The 18,172-nt window shown below is 35.2% G+C and overlaps 2 protein-coding genes across 2 annotated transcripts in view; both read left to right on the top strand.

Annotated features, from left to right (window-relative positions):
* The window catches only part of LOC143257733 (uncharacterized), a 33,355-nt gene extending 21,942 nt beyond the window's left edge, over nucleotides 1–11,413 (top strand). The window contains exons 7-10 of the mRNA XM_076516766.1: nucleotides 247–1,579; nucleotides 8,397–9,232; nucleotides 10,359–10,980; nucleotides 11,210–11,413. Coding sequence (XP_076372881.1) covers nucleotides 247–1,579; nucleotides 8,397–9,232; nucleotides 10,359–10,980; nucleotides 11,210–11,413 — 2,995 coding nt within the window. The remainder of the gene's footprint in view (nucleotides 1–246; nucleotides 1,580–8,396; nucleotides 9,233–10,358; nucleotides 10,981–11,209) is intronic.
* A 331-nt stretch (nucleotides 11,414–11,744) lies between these two features.
* Nucleotides 11,745–14,746, top strand: LOC143256250 (metabotropic glutamate receptor 1-like). Its single transcript, XM_076513198.1, has 2 exons — nucleotides 11,745–12,678; nucleotides 13,732–14,746. The coding sequence occupies exons 1-2, from the start codon at nucleotides 11,797–11,799 to the stop codon at nucleotides 13,948–13,950; spliced, it is 1,101 nt and encodes a 366-aa protein (XP_076369313.1). The 5' UTR covers nucleotides 11,745–11,796; the 3' UTR covers nucleotides 13,951–14,746.
* The last annotated feature ends 3,426 nt before the right edge of the window (nucleotides 14,747–18,172 follow it).

Here is an 18,172-nt window from a genome sequence, read left to right as displayed (position 1 = left end):
GACGCCAATGCACAAAAATAGGGGTTTCTAATTTGGTCGTTTATGTGTCGCATAATGTGCCAGTCAGGCTAAAAATGTCAGATACTTTTTTTATGGAGTCTCATCTTTGAATTCTGACCAATTCTGATACATCTACTTTAGATCTAATACCACATGTTAAGTACAATAAGAACTGTTTTTTTTAATAATATATATATATATATCATGGTACGTAAATAAACGATTTTTTTTCCTTTTTTTCAATAGAATAGTCCATGGCCAACTGGAAGGTTCCAAAGAAATGCCTGATGAGTTTGTAATGATAGACCAAAGGGCAGATGTCATCATTCCCGTACTTCTGCCAATCCACAAACCGGGATCGTCGCCGCTAGAGTGCAGCACCGCAATTAACAACGACGCTATTCTTGATTTAGAGGCAGCTTTGTGGACACTGGACAAAATTAATAATGATGCGCAATTCTTGCCGGGAGTTCGTTTGGGAGCTGTTGTTATTGACACGTGTGGGTCAGTTCTAAAGGTCGCTCAGCACTTGTCAAGCTTTCTTACAGAAAGCTCCGAGGAACTCGATAGCATCTCAATGTTAGCTGTCGTCTCTGCCACATCACCAGAAGTAGCTGCCATTGCAGAATCAATATTGAGTCCTCTGAACCTCACGAGTGTGTCCACTGAGGACCTTTCAACCGATAAGAAGAGGGATTCTTACGGTTTACAAACAGCTGCATCAGCGAAAACGAAGTCCAAGGCCATCGTCGAAGTCCTCATGCACTTCGGATGGACATTTGTAACAGTTGTTCACAGTACAGATTATGACAGTTTTCGTGGTCTTCGGGCGTTTACCACAGAAGTCAAGTATGCTTCCATCTGTATTGACGTTCAACTTTCAATGGAAGGAGTGGATAATACTGAAACTGGATTATTAAATTTGCACAAGATAATAAGAAAATTGGTGGATTCCAGAAATCGTGGTGTTGCGGTGGTCATCCTTTTTCTGAGTGACCATGATACCGGTCTTTTCTTTTCTGCCTTTCAGAAAGCAACAGCTGATGGATTAGTCGCCCGTAACGATTTTGTTTGGTTAAGAAACGGAGTCAGGGAAGTGGATTTAGATATCTTAGAGAAGTTTGGGAAAGACATTTCTGGTTCCTTGGTTTTCAGGGAAGCCTTTAAAGAGGTCCAGGAATTTGTGACGCACTTCCGGCGACTTAGTCCAGAAACAAACAAACGCAACCCTTGGTTCCAAAAATACACTGAAGAACGTGCTAGGTGTACCGACCCAGAATGTACTGGTTCTTTACGAAATGCTGGGACTGTAAAAGTTATGCAAGCTGTGTTGTCGATCGCTTCTGGTTTGGCTCGCTTCAGAAATGAGTTTTGCAAAGCCGAAAGGGGGCTGTGCCATCATTTACTTCGTCAGCCATCACTACGCCTCAACCTTAACAAATATATTCGGCATACAGCGTCTGCAAGACCAGATGAAAAGAAGTCAATTTTCATATTCAAAGACGATGGAGTTGGCGATGTTCCAATCGAAATATTTAATATGAAGAGAGGAAGTAAGAAGACATTTAATTATCAACAGGTACATTCTGAGAACCTAAGTATTACCTGACGTTGTTACCTCGTATCCAAATCTTTACAATTGATCATTTCTGTATACGTTTAAATAGTATTTCCTCTTGATTAAAATAACACGTTCTTAATGTTTTTGCTATAGCATAATAACTTCAAAATATGTAATTTAAAAGTAAAGCTTCAAGTACAGTGTGCACATCATGCCAGGCGCTAACGAAATGACGTTTTCCCATAGACCCATTATATGTATTGTGTTATATGTATTATATGTATGTGTTATATGTATTGTGTTATATGTATTATATGTATGTGTTATATGTATTGTGTTATATGTATTATATGTATGTGTTATATGTATTGTGTTATATGTATGTGTTATATGTATTGTGTTATATGTATTATATGTATGTGTTATATGTATTATATGTGTGTGTTACCATCTATCACCCAAAATTGATTGTCTCAGTTATCGTAATTTTTGTCATGGTAACTGGAAACTGTCCGATGGTGGACATTAAGCATTTGTTTCAGTATTTTTCCTGTACAAGAAGGGGAAAAACCTCTGAAACAAGCCACACTTCCATGTTTAAATAATTTGGCTTATATCACACAGAGTTGATTGGTTATTTAAATAGGCACTGTTCAATGGTGTAAGTCAGCTACTATCTTTTAAGATTTCTGCCCGAGATGGTAAAAACCATCTTTAAATATGGCTCTTTTCCATCTTTTTTATATGTTTTTGACTCTGAATTTAGAAACAAACTAAGTGTGTCGTTTATTACATTCCACAAAGCAGGGTGACCCTGACATGGCCTGGTGGTTAGGGTCGCGAGTTAGAATCCCTGTCACATAGAACATGCTCGCTATTTCAGTCGTGGGGATGTTATAATGTTACAGTCGACCCACTCGTCGTTGATAAACGAATAGTCCAAGAGTTGGCGATGGGTATTGTTGACTAGCTGCCTTACCCTAGTCTATCGCTGGTAAATTAGAGACGGCTAATGTAGAATTTTTTTTTTGCAGTTTAGCAGAAAATTCATAAACAAACCAAAAATTACTGATTTAGTAACGACACAAAGAATGTTTATAGGTAGCCCAACATTGGGTATTGAAATGTGATTTCCATCGTTTGAAGTCCGCAGACATACTGTTGTGGCCTGGGGAGTATCATATAACATTGTTTTTACATAGTTTTTGCTTCCTTAGTGGTAGTCTAAATTTAGTATTATCTTCGAGGTTAACTTTCGTATCCAAGAAACATAACCTTGTCAAAACAAACGTTCATGTTGAAATAAATTGTATGAAAGAACAAATTCTGCAAAAAGGTGGGGTGAAAGTTAATTAAGAAAAAATTGGGGAGCATAAGACCCTTTTTTATATTCACGTTTCTGATTATTTCAGTTGCAATAAGAAAAGAACTCAAGTCACGTGGTATAACCTAGCGGCAGAGGAGATTAATTAACTTTTAAAATGATCAAAAGATATTCTTAAACAGCAACACTGTATACACTACAGATACACAGCCACGAGTTCAGATTAAATATCTACATGTAATGTATTGTTTGTGATGGACCTTTGTTTACAATATGTTTAGTTACAGTTGTACAGCCCCGAGTTCAGGTTAAATATCTACATGTAATGTTTTGTTTCGTGATGGACCTCTGCTTACAATATGTTTAGTTACAGTTGTACAGCCCCGAGTTCAGATTAAATATCTACACGTAATGTTTTGTTTGAGATGGACCTTTGTTTACTATATGTTTAGTTACAGTTGTACAACCCCTAGTTCAGGTTAAATATCTACATGTAATGTTTTGTTTGTGATGGACCTTTGTTTACTATATGTTTAGTTACAGTTGTACAGCCCCGAGTTCAGCTTAAATGTCTACATGTAATGTTTTGTTTGTGATGGACCTTTGTTTACAATATGTTTAATTACAGTTGTACAGCCCCGAGTTCAGATTAAATATCTACATGTAATGTTTTGTTTGTGATGGACCTTTGTTTACTATATGTTTAGTTACAGTTGTACAATCCGTAGTTCTAAGTATAATGTTTTGTTTCGTGATGGACCTCTGTTTACTATATGTTTAGTTACAGTTGTACAATCCATAGTTCTAAGTATAATGTTTTGTTTCATGATGAACCTCTGTTTACTATATGTTTAGTTACAGTTGTACAATCCGTAGTTCTAAGTATAATGTTTTGTTTCATGATGAACCTCTGTTTACTATATGTTTAGTTACAGTTGTACAATCCATAGTTCTAAGTATAATGTTTTGTTTCATGATGAACCTCTGTTTACTATATGTTTAGTTACAGTTGTACAATCCGTAGTTCTAAGTATAATGTTTTGTTTCGTTATGAACCTCTGTTTACTATATGTTTAGTTACAGTTGTACAATCCGTAGTTCTAAGTATAATGTTTTGTTTCGTGATGGACCTCTGTTTACAATATGTTTAGTTACAGTTGTACAACCCTTAGTTCAGGTTAAATATTTACATGTAATGTTTTGTTTGTGATGGACCTCTGTTTATTATATGTTTAGTTACAGTTGTACAATCCGTAGTTCTAAGTATAATGTTTTGTTTCATGATGGACCTCTGTTTACTATATGTTTAGTTACAGTTGTACAATCCGTAGTTCTAAGCATAATGTTTTGTTTCATGATGAACCTCTGTTTACTATATGTTTAGTTACAGTTGTACAATCCGTAGTTCTAAGCATAATGTTTTGTTTCATGATGAACCTCTGTTTACAATGTGTTTAGTTACAGTTGTACAATCCATAGTTCTAAGTAAATGTTTTGTTTCATGATGGACCTCTGTTTACTATATGTTTAGTTACAGTTGTACAATCCGTAGTTCTAAGTATAATGTTTTGCTTCGTGATGAACCTCTGTTTACTATATATTTAGTTACAGTTGTACAATCCGTAGTTCTAAGTATAATGTTTTGTTTCATGATGAACCTCTGTTTACTATATGTTTAGTTACAGTTGTACAATCCATAGTTCTAAGTATAATGTTTTGTTTCATGATGAACCTCTGTTTACTATATGTTTAGTTACAGTTGTACAATCCGTAGTTCTAAGTATAATGTTTTGTTTCATGACCAACCTCTGTTTACTATATGTTTAGTTACAGTTGTACAATCCATAGTTCTAAGTATAATGTTTTGTTTCATGATGAACCTCTGTTTACTATATGTTTAGTTACAGTTGTACAATCCGTAGTTCTAAGCATAATGTTTTGTTTCATGATGAACCTCTGTTTACTATATGTTTAGTTACAGTTGTACAATCCGTAGTTCTAAGCATAATGTTTTGTTTCATGATGAACCTCTGTTTACAATGTGTTTAGTTACAGTTGTACAATCCATAGTTCTAAGTAAATGTTTTGTTTCATGATGGACCTCTGTTTACTATATGTTTAGTTACAGTTGTACAATCCGTAGTTCTAAGTATAATGTTTTGCTTCGTGATGAACCTCTGTTTACTATATATTTAGTTACAGTTGTACAATCCGTAGTTCTAAGTATAATGTTTTGTTTCATGATGAACCTCTGTTTACTATATGTTTAGTTACAGTTGTACAATCCATAGTTCTAAGTATAATGTTTTGTTTCATGATGAACCTCTGTTTACTATATGTTTAGTTACAGTTGTACAATCCGTAGTTCTAAGTATAATGTTTTGTTTCATGACCAACCTCTGTTTACTATATGTTTAGTTACAGTTGTACAATCCATAGTTCTAAGTATAATGTTTTGTTTCATGATGAACCTCTGTTTACTATATGTTTAGTTACAGTTGTACAATCCATAGTTCTAAGTATAATGTTTTGTTTCATGATGAACCTCTGTTTATTATATGTTTAGTTACAGTTGTACAATCCGTAGTTCTAAGTATAATGTTTTGTTTCATGATCAACCTCTGTTTACTATATGTTTAGTTACAGTTGTACAATCTGTAGTTCTAAGTACAATGTTTTGTTTCATGATCAACCTCTGTTTACTATATGTTTAGTTACAGTTGTACAATCCGTAGTTCTAAGCATAATGTTTTGTTTCATGATGAACCTCTGTTTACTATATGTTTAGTTACAGTTGTACAATCCGTAGTTCTAAGCATAATGTTTTGTTTCATGATGAACCTCTGTTTACTATATGTTTAGTTACGGTTGTACAATCCGTAGTTCTAAGTATAATGTTTTGCTTCATGATGAACCTCTGTTTACTATATGTTTAGTTACGGTTGTACAATCCGTAGTTCTAAGTATAATGTTTTGTTTCATGATGAACCTCTGTTTACTATATGTTTAGTTACAGTTGTACAATCCATAGTTCTAAGTATAATGTTTTGTTTCATGATGAACCTCTGTTTACTATATGTTTAGTTACAGTTGTACAATCCGTAGTTCTAAGTACAATGTTTTGTTTCATGATCAACCTCTGTTTACTATATGTTTAGTTACAGTTGTACAATCCGTAGTTCTAAGCATAATGTTTTGTTTCATGATGAACCTCTGTTTACTATATGTTTAGTTACGGTTGTACAATCCGTAGTTCTAAGTATAATGTTTTGTTTCATGATGAACCTCTGTTTACAATATGTTTAGTTACAGTTGTACAATCCGTAGTTCTAAGCATAATGTTTTGTTTCATGATGAACCTCTGTTTACTATATGTTTAGTTACAGTTGTACAATCTGTAGTTCTAAGTACAATGTTTTGTTTCATGATCAACCTCTGTTTACTATATGTTTAGTTACAGTTGTACAATCCGTAGTTCTAAGTACAATGTTTTGTTTCATGATCAACCTCTGTTTACTATATGTTTAGTTACAGTTGTACAATCCGTAGTTCTAAGCATAATGTTTTGTTTCGTGATGAACCTCTGATTACTATATGTTTAGTTACAGTTGTACAATCCGTAGTTCTAAGCATAATGTTTTGTTTCCTGATGAACCTCTGTTTACTATATGTTTAGTTACAGTTGTACAATCCGTAGTTCTAAGTATAATGTTTTGTTTCATGATGAACCTCTGTTTACAATATGTTTAGTTACAGTTGTACAATCCGTAGTTCTAAGCATAATGTTTTGTTTCATGATGAACCTCTGTTTACAATATGTTTAGTTACAGTTGTACAATCCGTAGTTCTAAGTATAATGTTTTGTTTCATGATGGACCTCTGTTTACTATATGTTTAGTTACAGTTGTACAATCCGTAGTTCTAAGTATAATGTTTTGTTTCATGATGGACCTCTGTTTACTATATGTTTAGTTACAGTTGTACAATCCGTAGTTCTAAGTATAATGTTTTGTTTCGTTATGAACCTCTGTTTACTATATGTTTAGCTACAGTTGTACAATCCGTAGTTCTAAGCATAATGTTTTGTTTCATGATGGACCTCTGTTTACAATATGTTTAGTTACAGTTGTACAATCCATAGTTCTAAGTATAATATTTTGCTTCATGATGGACCTCTGTTTACTATACTGTTTACTTTTTTAAAGCGAAGAATAAGAGAAACCATAATTTTACCACTTGTGATCGACTATTTATTTTAATGTAAGACAGATTTTTAATGCGATGTAATAATGATTAGATCTGTTCAGAAGCGAAACATTATTAACATTCATGCATTTAGAACAGCTCTAAGTATAGTGACATTCCAGCATTCGGAGGAGCTGTGATAATTGTGGCATTTCTGAATTTGGAGCAAGTGTAATAATAGTGGCTTGCTTTCGGAGCAGCTATAACAGTAATGGCATTTCATTATTTGGAGCAGTTGTAACAATACTCCAGACTTGCCAAATGTTCAGTCCTATAATGTTCTCGTACTTGTTCCACGAAGCCATTTCTGGATAGATGTATTTTGAGAAGGTTCGAAGTTATAGTGATATGAAATGTTATAGATCTTGACTATTGAAATGATGAAATAGAATTGATAAGTATCTATCAAAGCCATATATTAATTGTCATATATCTCTAAATTGGTACCTATCTGTATAACTTTGGAGTAGATTTCGGGTGTATCTTCGTAGTGAGATTTCATATAACTCTCAATTGGTACTTTTATAACCAATACTCTCTCTATGCTGTGCGGACGCATAACTAATGAACTGCCAGTCATTTCCTCAGAAAAGGTGAGGAACCTGAGCGAGTTGACCCGCTCTAATGGCTCTGACATGACAATGAATAGGCCTAAAGCACAAATAACCAACTGATAACATTGCAAAGCGACTTAATGGTCCAATAAGGTTGATGATCTAAATATACTGTAAAAGAAAGAAAGAAACAAAGTAGTAGCACACAACTGCATATTATCTTGTTTCTGGTGCACGTAAAAAAAAAATTATTCCGCACATAAATGACAAATATTAGAGGGAACATTTTCTATTATTTGGAAAGCTAATCTAAATTTAATATTATGTTAAGTTAAATAAAAGTCTGTGTGTAAAGGATTTCAAGCTGAATCATAAGTTAATAATGTAAAAAAAACAACCTTTTGTTTGATCATGTTCAGGAGCCTTAAGTTACTATACATTGTTTAACCATATTTTTTATATTATATGCGTAAGTTAGCGCCATCTGTGCCAAAACAATGCGTAATAGGTTTGAAGACGAGATCGTAAAAGTAACAAAAAGTTTCAGTAAATTTAGAAGGATAACTTGGCTGGTTTTCGTATTATCATGTGCTGAAGTATCCATACTGTAGAATATTAGAAAATAATTGGGCATATTTGTGATTAACATCAATCTTGGATAATATATTCATATATCTTGAATTATGGTAATTTATTATGTTGAATTCCTCAGGTTGCGGTATTTAATAATCATCTGACCACCTTGGCAAACATGGTAACTTATGGAAATCATGGAGAAGAGTTTCCAATGATGAATACAGTATCCGAATGTAGATCAGAGTGTGGTCGTTGTGAGAGTCCAAACTCAAGGTTTCTGGTTGTACGTTCCAAAGACCAACTGTATTTGGGTGCAACCTTTGGTGTTCACAAGTCATCTTTAAACACCCTAGAGTGTGGAGAGTTGGATTCTTCTGTTGGAATTCAGCACGTGGAAGCATTCTTGTGGGCATTAGACCAGGTCAACAATGACCCTCGAATCTTGCCTGGTGTTACTTTAGGGGGGGTAGTTTTTGACACGTGCAACAGTCGTACAAAGACGTCACAAATTATTTTCGACTTTTTCAGCCAGCCATCACCCTCTCAAACTGAAGCCCGTCCCAAACTCCTATTTCCTGATGACGTAATGGGCTTCATCGCTGACCAGCACTACAATGTAGTGAAGCCTGTTGTTGACCTCACTATTTCTCATCAAGTGACCACGCTGGCACCAGAAGTTACCTCTTCAGAGTTCAATAACCTGAACTGGTATGATTACGTCTTAAGACTATCACTGCCAAACGTTTTGATAGCAGATGCCATGGTGAGGATCTTAAAACTGTTTCGTTGGAACTACATCTCTGTGGTGCATTCTCACAGAAATCATCAAGAGAGAGATCTCTTTCAGAACTTCAAGGCGGGGTCTGATAAAAACCACATCCAGTTGGCCCTGACAGAGAGGGTTCCAGATATTGAAGCTAGCTGGTTGACTATTCTTCGACGATTGAAGTCAAAAAGAGATGATGGAGCGAGGTATGCTATAAAAACTCTGTTTTCAATAGAACTGGTTATTTAGTTTGACAATCAACATAATTTGTTTCAATGTATAACTCATTTAGAATGTTTGCTTAGAAACTTAGGCTTTGTTCAGTAAGAAGAAACTTTAGTAGAAGTGGTATAAAATATTGATGATTTGTGAGAAAAACTCATGAATTGCTGGCTGTGGAGTGTTTGTAATTCTGAACGTAAAGTACTACCAAATATATTGACAAGTTATTGTTTTTCATATTACTTGATCCCAATGAAACTAAGAGATAGTCATAAAAATTTGGTGAAAAGGTTTGGCTTGTTTGTTTTGAATTTCGCGCAAAGCTACACGAGGGCTGTCTCCACTAACCGTCCATAATTTAGCAGCGTAAGAAGAGAGGGAAGGCAGCTCGTCATCACCACCCAAGCGAACTCTTAGGCTACTCTTCTACCAACGAATAGTGGGATTGACCGTAACGTTTGATGCGATGGGGATTCGAACCCGCGACCATTAGATTATGAGTCTAGTGCTTTAACCACCTGGTGAAAAATAAAATATTTAATATTTAAGTAAATCTACATAGTTTCGTAGTAGCAAACTACATATGTTTATAAGTACTAAAATGCAATTTCTATTTTACATATTTTTTCTGTAATTTGCTTGTTTTGAAGTTAAGCACAAATACAATGGGCTGTCTGTGCTCTGCTCACAACGGGTAGTGAAGTCCGGTTTCTAGCGTTATAAGTCCGCAGACATGCCGCTGTGCCACTGCGGGCTCCAGCAATTAGACTCTACGGTAAAAAAGTAGCACGTGCGGCTAATTTGCGTTTCAGTCAAACAGAAATTTCTTTTTATATCAACTATAAACATTTCAACGCGGTAGAAAAATAGATTAACGTGGAAACATGAAGAGTAGGTAATAATTTTACAATGTTTAGGAATAAGAGCGACTTGCTTCACGGAAGCAGTAAGGGTCTGTTAGTTTTAGAAAGAAATAAGAATAAGAAATCTTTTCAATGGAAATACAAAAACATATGGGAATGCATTAACCATGTGGTTGTGTTTGGCTATTAAGAACCTTTTGTTTTCCTCGACAAGTTACTAATCAAATAATTGTTGTTGTTTTTTTAGAGTTGTAGTACTTCTGTTATCTGGTGACCACCTGAAGAGGTTCTTCCAGAGTCTCCAGATGATAACTGAAGAGGGATCTGAGAAATTTGGACACTTTGTTTGGATAACCTATGAGAATCTCGAGGTCTTCCAAAAATTCCACAAATATTCAGTTGGTGCTCTTTCTGTCCGACAGGTGGCGGATCACGTACCTGGTTTCCAGGAATATTTTCAACGTTTGAACATTCGGATGAACCTTAGAAACATTTGGTTCCGAGAATATTGGGAACACGTGTTCGGATGTCGAGGAACAGCCTGCTATAGTGGACACCAGAGTGGATTCCATGATGTTCCTTTATTCCAAGATCCTGGTGTTAAAAACGTGGTGAGCAGTGTCTTTGCCCTAGCCCATAGCTTGGAAGTGGCAAGAGCTCATTTCTGTCCTGGAAGGTCCAGAGGAATTTGTGTCCAGATGAAAGAAAGTCCTGAGTCAAGAGAACTTATCTTAAATTCAACCAAGAATGCTCAAGTAGTTGAAAATGGCAGAATAAGGAAACTCTTTACAGAAAATAACTACGGAACTAAAGGATTAGACATTTTGAACTTCCGTCAAGTGGGAAACAACGCTCACTCTTTTGTAAAGGTATTTATCGTATTAAACCAACAGCTTATGTTCACGTCATAAGAATCGATTATATTTTAGGAGGAATGTCCAGGTTTATAAAAAAAAAAATATGCTTTCACGTGTTATTTGCAACGTTAGGTACTATTGTAAAATATTACTTTAATCCAAGTGTACAGTTTGAATTTCAAAATCGGAAATAAAACTAGAAGAAGTTGTTTTGGACACATTTTATTTTTCTTCACCACAGATTGGACATTACACAGAAGCAGAAGGATTGGATGTAGATATGAATAAGATTGATGGCTTTGACAACAGTGGCCATGAATATAACCTTCAGAAGGTTGTGTCCAGCTGTTTGAAAAGCGACGGATGTGGGAATCAGATTGTTTTCCGGCTGCCTACTGTAATGAAGTGGATTCCTAAAATAACAGTTACGTCATTACATCTATGATGTCTCTCCATCACCCAGGGAGACGTTTTTTCATGTGGTTCGCTTAATCCAAAATCTTTCCAAAATTTGGTAGCTCTGATTTTTGCCGTGCTGGAGATGAACAACAACATTGGGTTAATTCTAGGAGAGGCTCTAGGAGTTGTTGCTTTGGATGACTGTGGTAGAGTTCAAAGGGTTAAAGGAAACTTATTTAGTTATTTAACCACAGAACGTGAGAAGAGGCTTAACGAGTCTGGCACAGATTACAAAAACGTCATTGTTGCTCTGACATTCGACCACCAGGTGGCCTCTGAAGTTTCGCCTCTTCTGCAAGCGAACAAGATTCCCAAGTGAGCACATCAATTGTGTGGTCAAACACATCGAGTGCTAGCACAAATCTGATTATGGCCATTCCATCCCCTGTGAAGTTACAAATATCGGCTGTATTGGCGCTGTTGAAGAAATATGATTGGACGTACGTCAACGTTATTACAACCAATGACGTATTTGGAAGAGCAGCACACGTACAGTTTGCCGAAACAGCGAAAAATTACAGTGTTTGCATCGCCGAAACTCTAGCGGTGAATATTGATTTTACTGTTAAAAACCTCACGAGGGAGTTTACTGCATTAACCACTGATGCAAACGTTCGTGTCACCGTGCTCTTGACGAACAGCACTCTTGCAACAAGTGTAATTTTAGAGATCGCTCAAGAAGCGAACCTCATTGAGCGTTTTACTTGGGTTGCCACCGAGGGATTTGGTTCCGATAATCGTCTTGAAGGAATTTTGATAAATAGTACACTGGATGCCTTCGTGGTGAAATTGGAGAACCACGAAATTCCAGAATTTCGCCATTTTATCACTGGAATGACTCTCACTGAGCACGATCCAGTTCCTGATTCTTGGTTTGAAGAATTTTGGCAACACCACTTCAGGTGCTGGCTACCAAGTAGCTTTATTGTTCAGCATCAGTACCCGGATGTGTGTACCGGACAGGAACGTTTCATAGAAGCCAACTTTCAACAGGATAGTCAGGTATACCGAACAATTACAACTACAAGATCCATAGGTCGTGCGCTTCGCTCTCTTCTGACCAAACACTGTCGTCCGTTTTCGAACGCTAGCAACTGTGAGGGCCTTAGAAGAGAACAGTTAGCTGGTGAGATTAGAAAAGTGCTTGAAGGTTCAGAAAGAGAACCCAGCGGTCCAGAAACTGGATCTATATTCGGCTATCAAGTTTTTAAAGTACAGAAAAATTTTGAAGGCAAATATTATAATCATTTGGTAAGTTTCTTATTCGGACATTGGAACTTTTCTGTGAGTGTTGTATACCAGATGATTAGCTATAACTTTCTTTTCATTTCAAATTTAATTTGACCAGATAGAGAAACATAAACTTCTTTTCATTTCAAATTTAAAAATTGTATCAGTTGAATGATTGGTATGGATATTGAGCATTGAATAATTTGATTAAAAAAAACAATCTAAAATAATTCTGGCTTCTGATATTGACCCAAGTCTCAAAGTGTTTAATGTATTTCTGATTATAATATGAGTTTTTGTTCAACTTTGGTGTAGTAAGATAATATAGTTTTAAACTACTTATAGTAAGATAATATAGTTTTAAACTACATATACCAAGATAATATAGTTTCAAACTACTTATACCAAGATAATATAGTTTCAAACTACTTATACCAAGATAATATAGTTTTAAACTACTTATAATGAGATAATATAGTTTTAAACTACATATACAAAGATAATATAGTTTCAAACTACTTATACCAAGATAATATAGTTTTAAACTACTTATAATAAGATAATATAGTTTTAAACTACATATAGCAAGATAATATAGTTTCAAACTACTTATACCAAGATAATATATTTTTAAACTACTTATAGTAAGATAATATAGTTTTAAACTACTTATAATAAGATAATACAGTTTAAAACTACATATACCAAGATAATATAGTTTCAAACTAGTTATAGTAAGATAATATAGTTTTAAACTACTTATAATAAGATAATATAGTTTTAAACTACGTAGGGTAAGATAATATACTTTTAAACTAGTTATAATAAGATAATATAGTTTTAAACTACTTATAGTAAGATAATATAGTTTTAAACTACTTATGTTTTTGTTTAGATAACATCGAGCCTCAAATACTAAAATAAATTAAACTACATAAACACAGACATAAATATTAAGAAGTTGAACCAATATGTTGCTAATCTTGTGTTTTTGGATACTGAGTCAGCATAAGTTTAATGAAGTCCAACTGGGTATTTTAATATTAATTGCAGCTATTGTAAATCCTCATATAGATTGGGCTTTGGAAAACAATAAACTTGACCTCTTCGAGGATTTTGTACTTTCCTACGACACACTGCCGACATCAGTGTGCTACGGGAAGTGTGAGAAGTGTAAAGATGACGAAGACAATAAAAATAACCTGCTGTACAGGGGTCCACTATACAGGAACTTCAAGACCCTGTGGGGCATTGTTGTCACGGCCCTTTCTCTTTTTGGAATCAGTATGGTGATAGTCTGCGCCCTCTATTTCCTGGTAGCGTTTCCGGTAGCGATCGGAACAACAGTACTGGGGTATGCCATTTTACTGGGACTTCTTATTTTATTCGGTGCAAACTTCCCCTTCATTCTCCCCCCAACAACTCACACATGCGCAGTACGCCGATTTGTTTTGGGGTTGGCTTACGCAGTCATTTTCTCCGGAATGCTGGCTAAGGTGACGAGTGCCTGGAGACTGATGGGCTACAGGGGCAGTGAAGCTCTGAGTAATGGCTCTCGTTTCAACACCCCTATCGGTCTGCTGTTAATGGTCGCAGGCCTGGTTGCCATTCAAGTAATACTGACCAGTGCCTGGTTAGTGCTGCGGCCATCAGATGCCATTGTCTACAATCGGGTCTGGATGTGTTCTCCATCCTCTGTGCTTGAAGACAAGTTTGCTGCCATCTCTCTAGTGTATGTAATGTTGCTTTTGGCCTTGTCCATCCTCTTCTCCATCTTCACCTGGAAATGTGCCGACGGCAACAGGGAACCCCGCTGGATAATGGTCAGTTGTGTCGTGACGGTTTTGGTGTGGGTGGCCCGGACTGTTTTGTCCATCCACCTAAGTCCACGACACCGCGACGTTACGATCATTGTGGCTAACTTAACATCTGCTACTGTTATCATGTTGTGTTTATACGTACGTAAGATGTACATATACAGTAAATACACGAAACGTGCTCGCGAACGGGGCGTTAAGACGCGTCTCCAGCCATCCAGGAAAGCTCGTTCCAAGTTTCCGAAAGAATGCGTGTCGTCATCAACTTACGGTGAGTGATTTATATTTATTTATGTCAAAAACTCTCATATTGCAGTTTTCACTTTTAGCCGTTTTACTGTTTATTTATAAGTCTATGTTTTGATAGAAGAAAGAGAGATTGATGCCTAAAATTAATAACTGAACCACCCGTAGTGGGTGGAACTCCATAATTACAGAATTGAGGGAAACGAGACAATTGTATGTTTCACGAGTCATTATTTTATTACAACCATCGTTTCGCCAGGAAGGGTTTCATCATGGCTGTAATAATTGTGGAACATTTAACTATATTTTCTTTTCCTTATTTGTTTCAGCACTACTTTCATCCTTATATCAGTTTCTATTTAGGTTTCTAAATATTACAGTTTAGAAATTCGAGAAATCTATCTAATCTTGTTGAGTTTGTTTGTTTTTTGAATTTCGCACGTAGCACAAAGCTACACGAGGGCTATCTTCGCTAGCCATCCATAATCTATCAGTGTAAGACTAGAGGGAAGGCAGCAAGTCATCACCACCCACCGCCAACTTTTGAGCTATTCCTTTTACCAACGAATAGTGGGATTGACCGTCATATTATAACGTCCCCACGGCTGAAAGGGCGAACATGTTTGGCGCGACCTGAATGTGAACCCGCGACCCTCAGATTACGAGTCGCACGCCTTAACACGCTTGGCCATGCCGGACCCTGAAATTAATACCTAAATAAAATAATTAATTACAGTAGCTGAATATATATATATATATGTGTGTATTATCAACTATATTCTGTGTTCTTTTTTATTGTGACATTTTTGTCGGTTGCAATAATTCATGTTAGTCTAAAGGGTTATAAGATCGACTAATAAATAGTTTTGTGCTATTTGGTTACTTAATAATGAATACACGTAAGTAATACTAAGATATACATAAATACTTTAATATTGTGTGTTTACGTAACAATGAAGTAATATTGTGACTGTCTGTAAATTCATCTACTGACTTTATAACGTATTTCCTCATTTGTTTTTGTAATCAAATCTATTTTGACTAGTCTTCTCAGACACACTTTCTGTGAAATTGAAATTCCAAAGAGGTTCCACAAGAATCAAAAGTTCCAGTATTCTATTTATCATCACTTCAAAGTTATTCTGAGACTGTATTTGACAATATCGTTTCTTCAGTCTGTCACAGTATATCCGGTTCTTCAGTCCCTCAGAATATTTTCATAGTATCTTTACATCAAATTACACCGTGGTTGTGTTGCTTCGGATATCTTGACCAAAAGAGAATCACGAAGGTTTTCCTATCTTGTACCTGTTACAGGAACGTTGGTGGTACTAGGGTTTATTACTTGTGAGAGAATATGTACAGTTGGTTGTTAAGCCTTGAAAAGGTTTCCAATCGTGTTTCTTTATCGGGTAGGTTTACGTACGAACACGGTGAAGGAATTTATGGGTTTGTTTTGTTCATCAGAGAAAACCTGTTACAAACAAAGATTTTAAGGGCTGAAGAAAACAGGCGTGTGTATCAACTAGAACAAAGAAGCTGAGATAACATGAACTGAAGCAAACGTAAGCTGAGATAACATGAACTGAAGCAAACGTTTCTGTTGAGTAATTTATTTGGATTATCACCACATTTTTCTAAAGTCCTTTTCGTTTTTTAATGCATTATAAAAGCTTAAAAACGTTCAAATATGAGTACTTAAGTTAAAAACCCCAAAGTTACGGAGACAACACATAATAATAACAATAATTACGGAGACAACACATAATAATAACAATAATTTTGGAGACAACACATAATAATAACAATAATTACGGAGACAACACATAATAATAACAATAATTTTGGAGACAACACATAATAATAACAATAATTTTGGAGACAACACATAATAATAACAATAATTACGGAAACAACATATAATAATAACAATAATTTTGGAGACAACAAATAATAATAACAATAATTACGGAAACAACATATAATAATAACAATAATTTTGGAGACAACACATAATAATAACAATAATTACGGAGACAACACATAATAATAACAATAATTACGGAGACAACACATAATAATAACAATAATTACGGAGACAACACATAATAATAACAACAATTACGGAGACAACACATAGTAATAACAATAATTACGGATACAACACATAGTAATAACAATAATTACAGAGACAACACATAATAATCACAATAATAGTGTCTGGTTTTGTTTGGTTTGAATTTCGCGCAAAGCTACACACGTCGAGTGCCTTAACCTCCTGGCCGTGCAGGGCCTTGTTAATATGTTACGGTTACCTACTCTTTTCAACAAAACAAAACAACAATGCTGCTATCACAATTATTATAGATATTTTATCAATTGAAGCTACTATTAAAAGTGGAATTATTACGAATGAAACTCTCTGTGCCCTCAAGTGGCTAACACTTAAAACTGTAAACCAATCACAACACTTGGTTCAAATTGACACACGAACCGAAACTATATATTTTAAACCAACTGCAACATATATGCCCCCAGTGTCACATATGCAAATTCATACCACAATAAATCGGGTTTCGATCCTCGAGGTGTGCAGATCACAATAGCCCTTTGTGTAGCTTTGTGCTTAATTACAAACAAACAAAGATACACACATAGAAGGAAGAGATAGAAGTATCAAACCTCATCTTCCCAGATACCGATAAAGAAGTGCGACACACAATACTAACGGGGTGGTTGTAAGTGAAAAATCAGGATGGCTTACAAAGGGTAGGGTTAAAGAAAAACATGTATATAGAGACTACATAAGGAAGATTTCATTTGTCCAAATAGGAAACGAATATAATAGAAGATTGTCTGTCAATGCAAAACAATCACCAAGAACTTATCTAAACACTATATACGTCTTCTAGAATACAATGTGAGAAACCATATACATAAGGGTCGTGAAATGGCTGAGCTATTAATTATATCCTTTTTCAGTTTTAACTAATGAAATAATTAATATTCCTTATCCTGAACAGACGTTAGATGGAAATAAGATATTCATATCAATTTTGAGTTTGTTAGGAAAAAAAACCTGGAAAGTTCGAAGAATGATAAAGACCTCGGTTCAGATAATGGTTTTAAAAGAGGTTAGGATTGAATATGTGACACTTGCTGTTCTTTCTAAGTCTTTGAATAGTGAGCAGATGTCAGAAGATTGGAAGTTGGTTAATATTAATCACGATTTAGAAAATGGTTTTAAAAGAGGTTAGGATTGAATATGTGACACTTACTATTCTTTCTAAGTCTTTGAATAGTGAGGAGATGTCAGAAGATTGGAAGCTGGTTAATATTAATCTCGGTTCAGATAATGGTTTTAAAAGTGGTTAGGAATGCATATGTGACTCTTGGTATTCTTTCTAAGTCCTTAAATAGTGAGCAGATGTCAAAAGATTGGAAGTTGGTTA

Source organism: Tachypleus tridentatus, chromosome 7, assembly GCF_004210375.1.
Source record: "Tachypleus tridentatus isolate NWPU-2018 chromosome 7, ASM421037v1, whole genome shotgun sequence".
Lineage (NCBI taxonomy): Eukaryota > Metazoa > Arthropoda > Merostomata > Xiphosura > Limulidae > Tachypleus > Tachypleus tridentatus.
The sequence above is the reverse complement of the archived record's forward strand: the minus strand, read 5'-3'. Positions and strand labels throughout refer to the sequence as shown.

Bases quoted from the DNA above. Each gene is read 5' to 3' on its own strand.
- LOC143256250 (XM_076513198.1), top strand. From the start codon at position 11,797: ATGGCCATTCCATCCCCTGTGAAGTTACAAATATCGGCTGTATTGGCG. The intron at 12,679-13,731 runs GTAAGTTTCTTA...ATCCTCATATAG, and splicing joins GCAAATATTATAATCATTTG to ATTGGGCTTTGGAAAACAAT.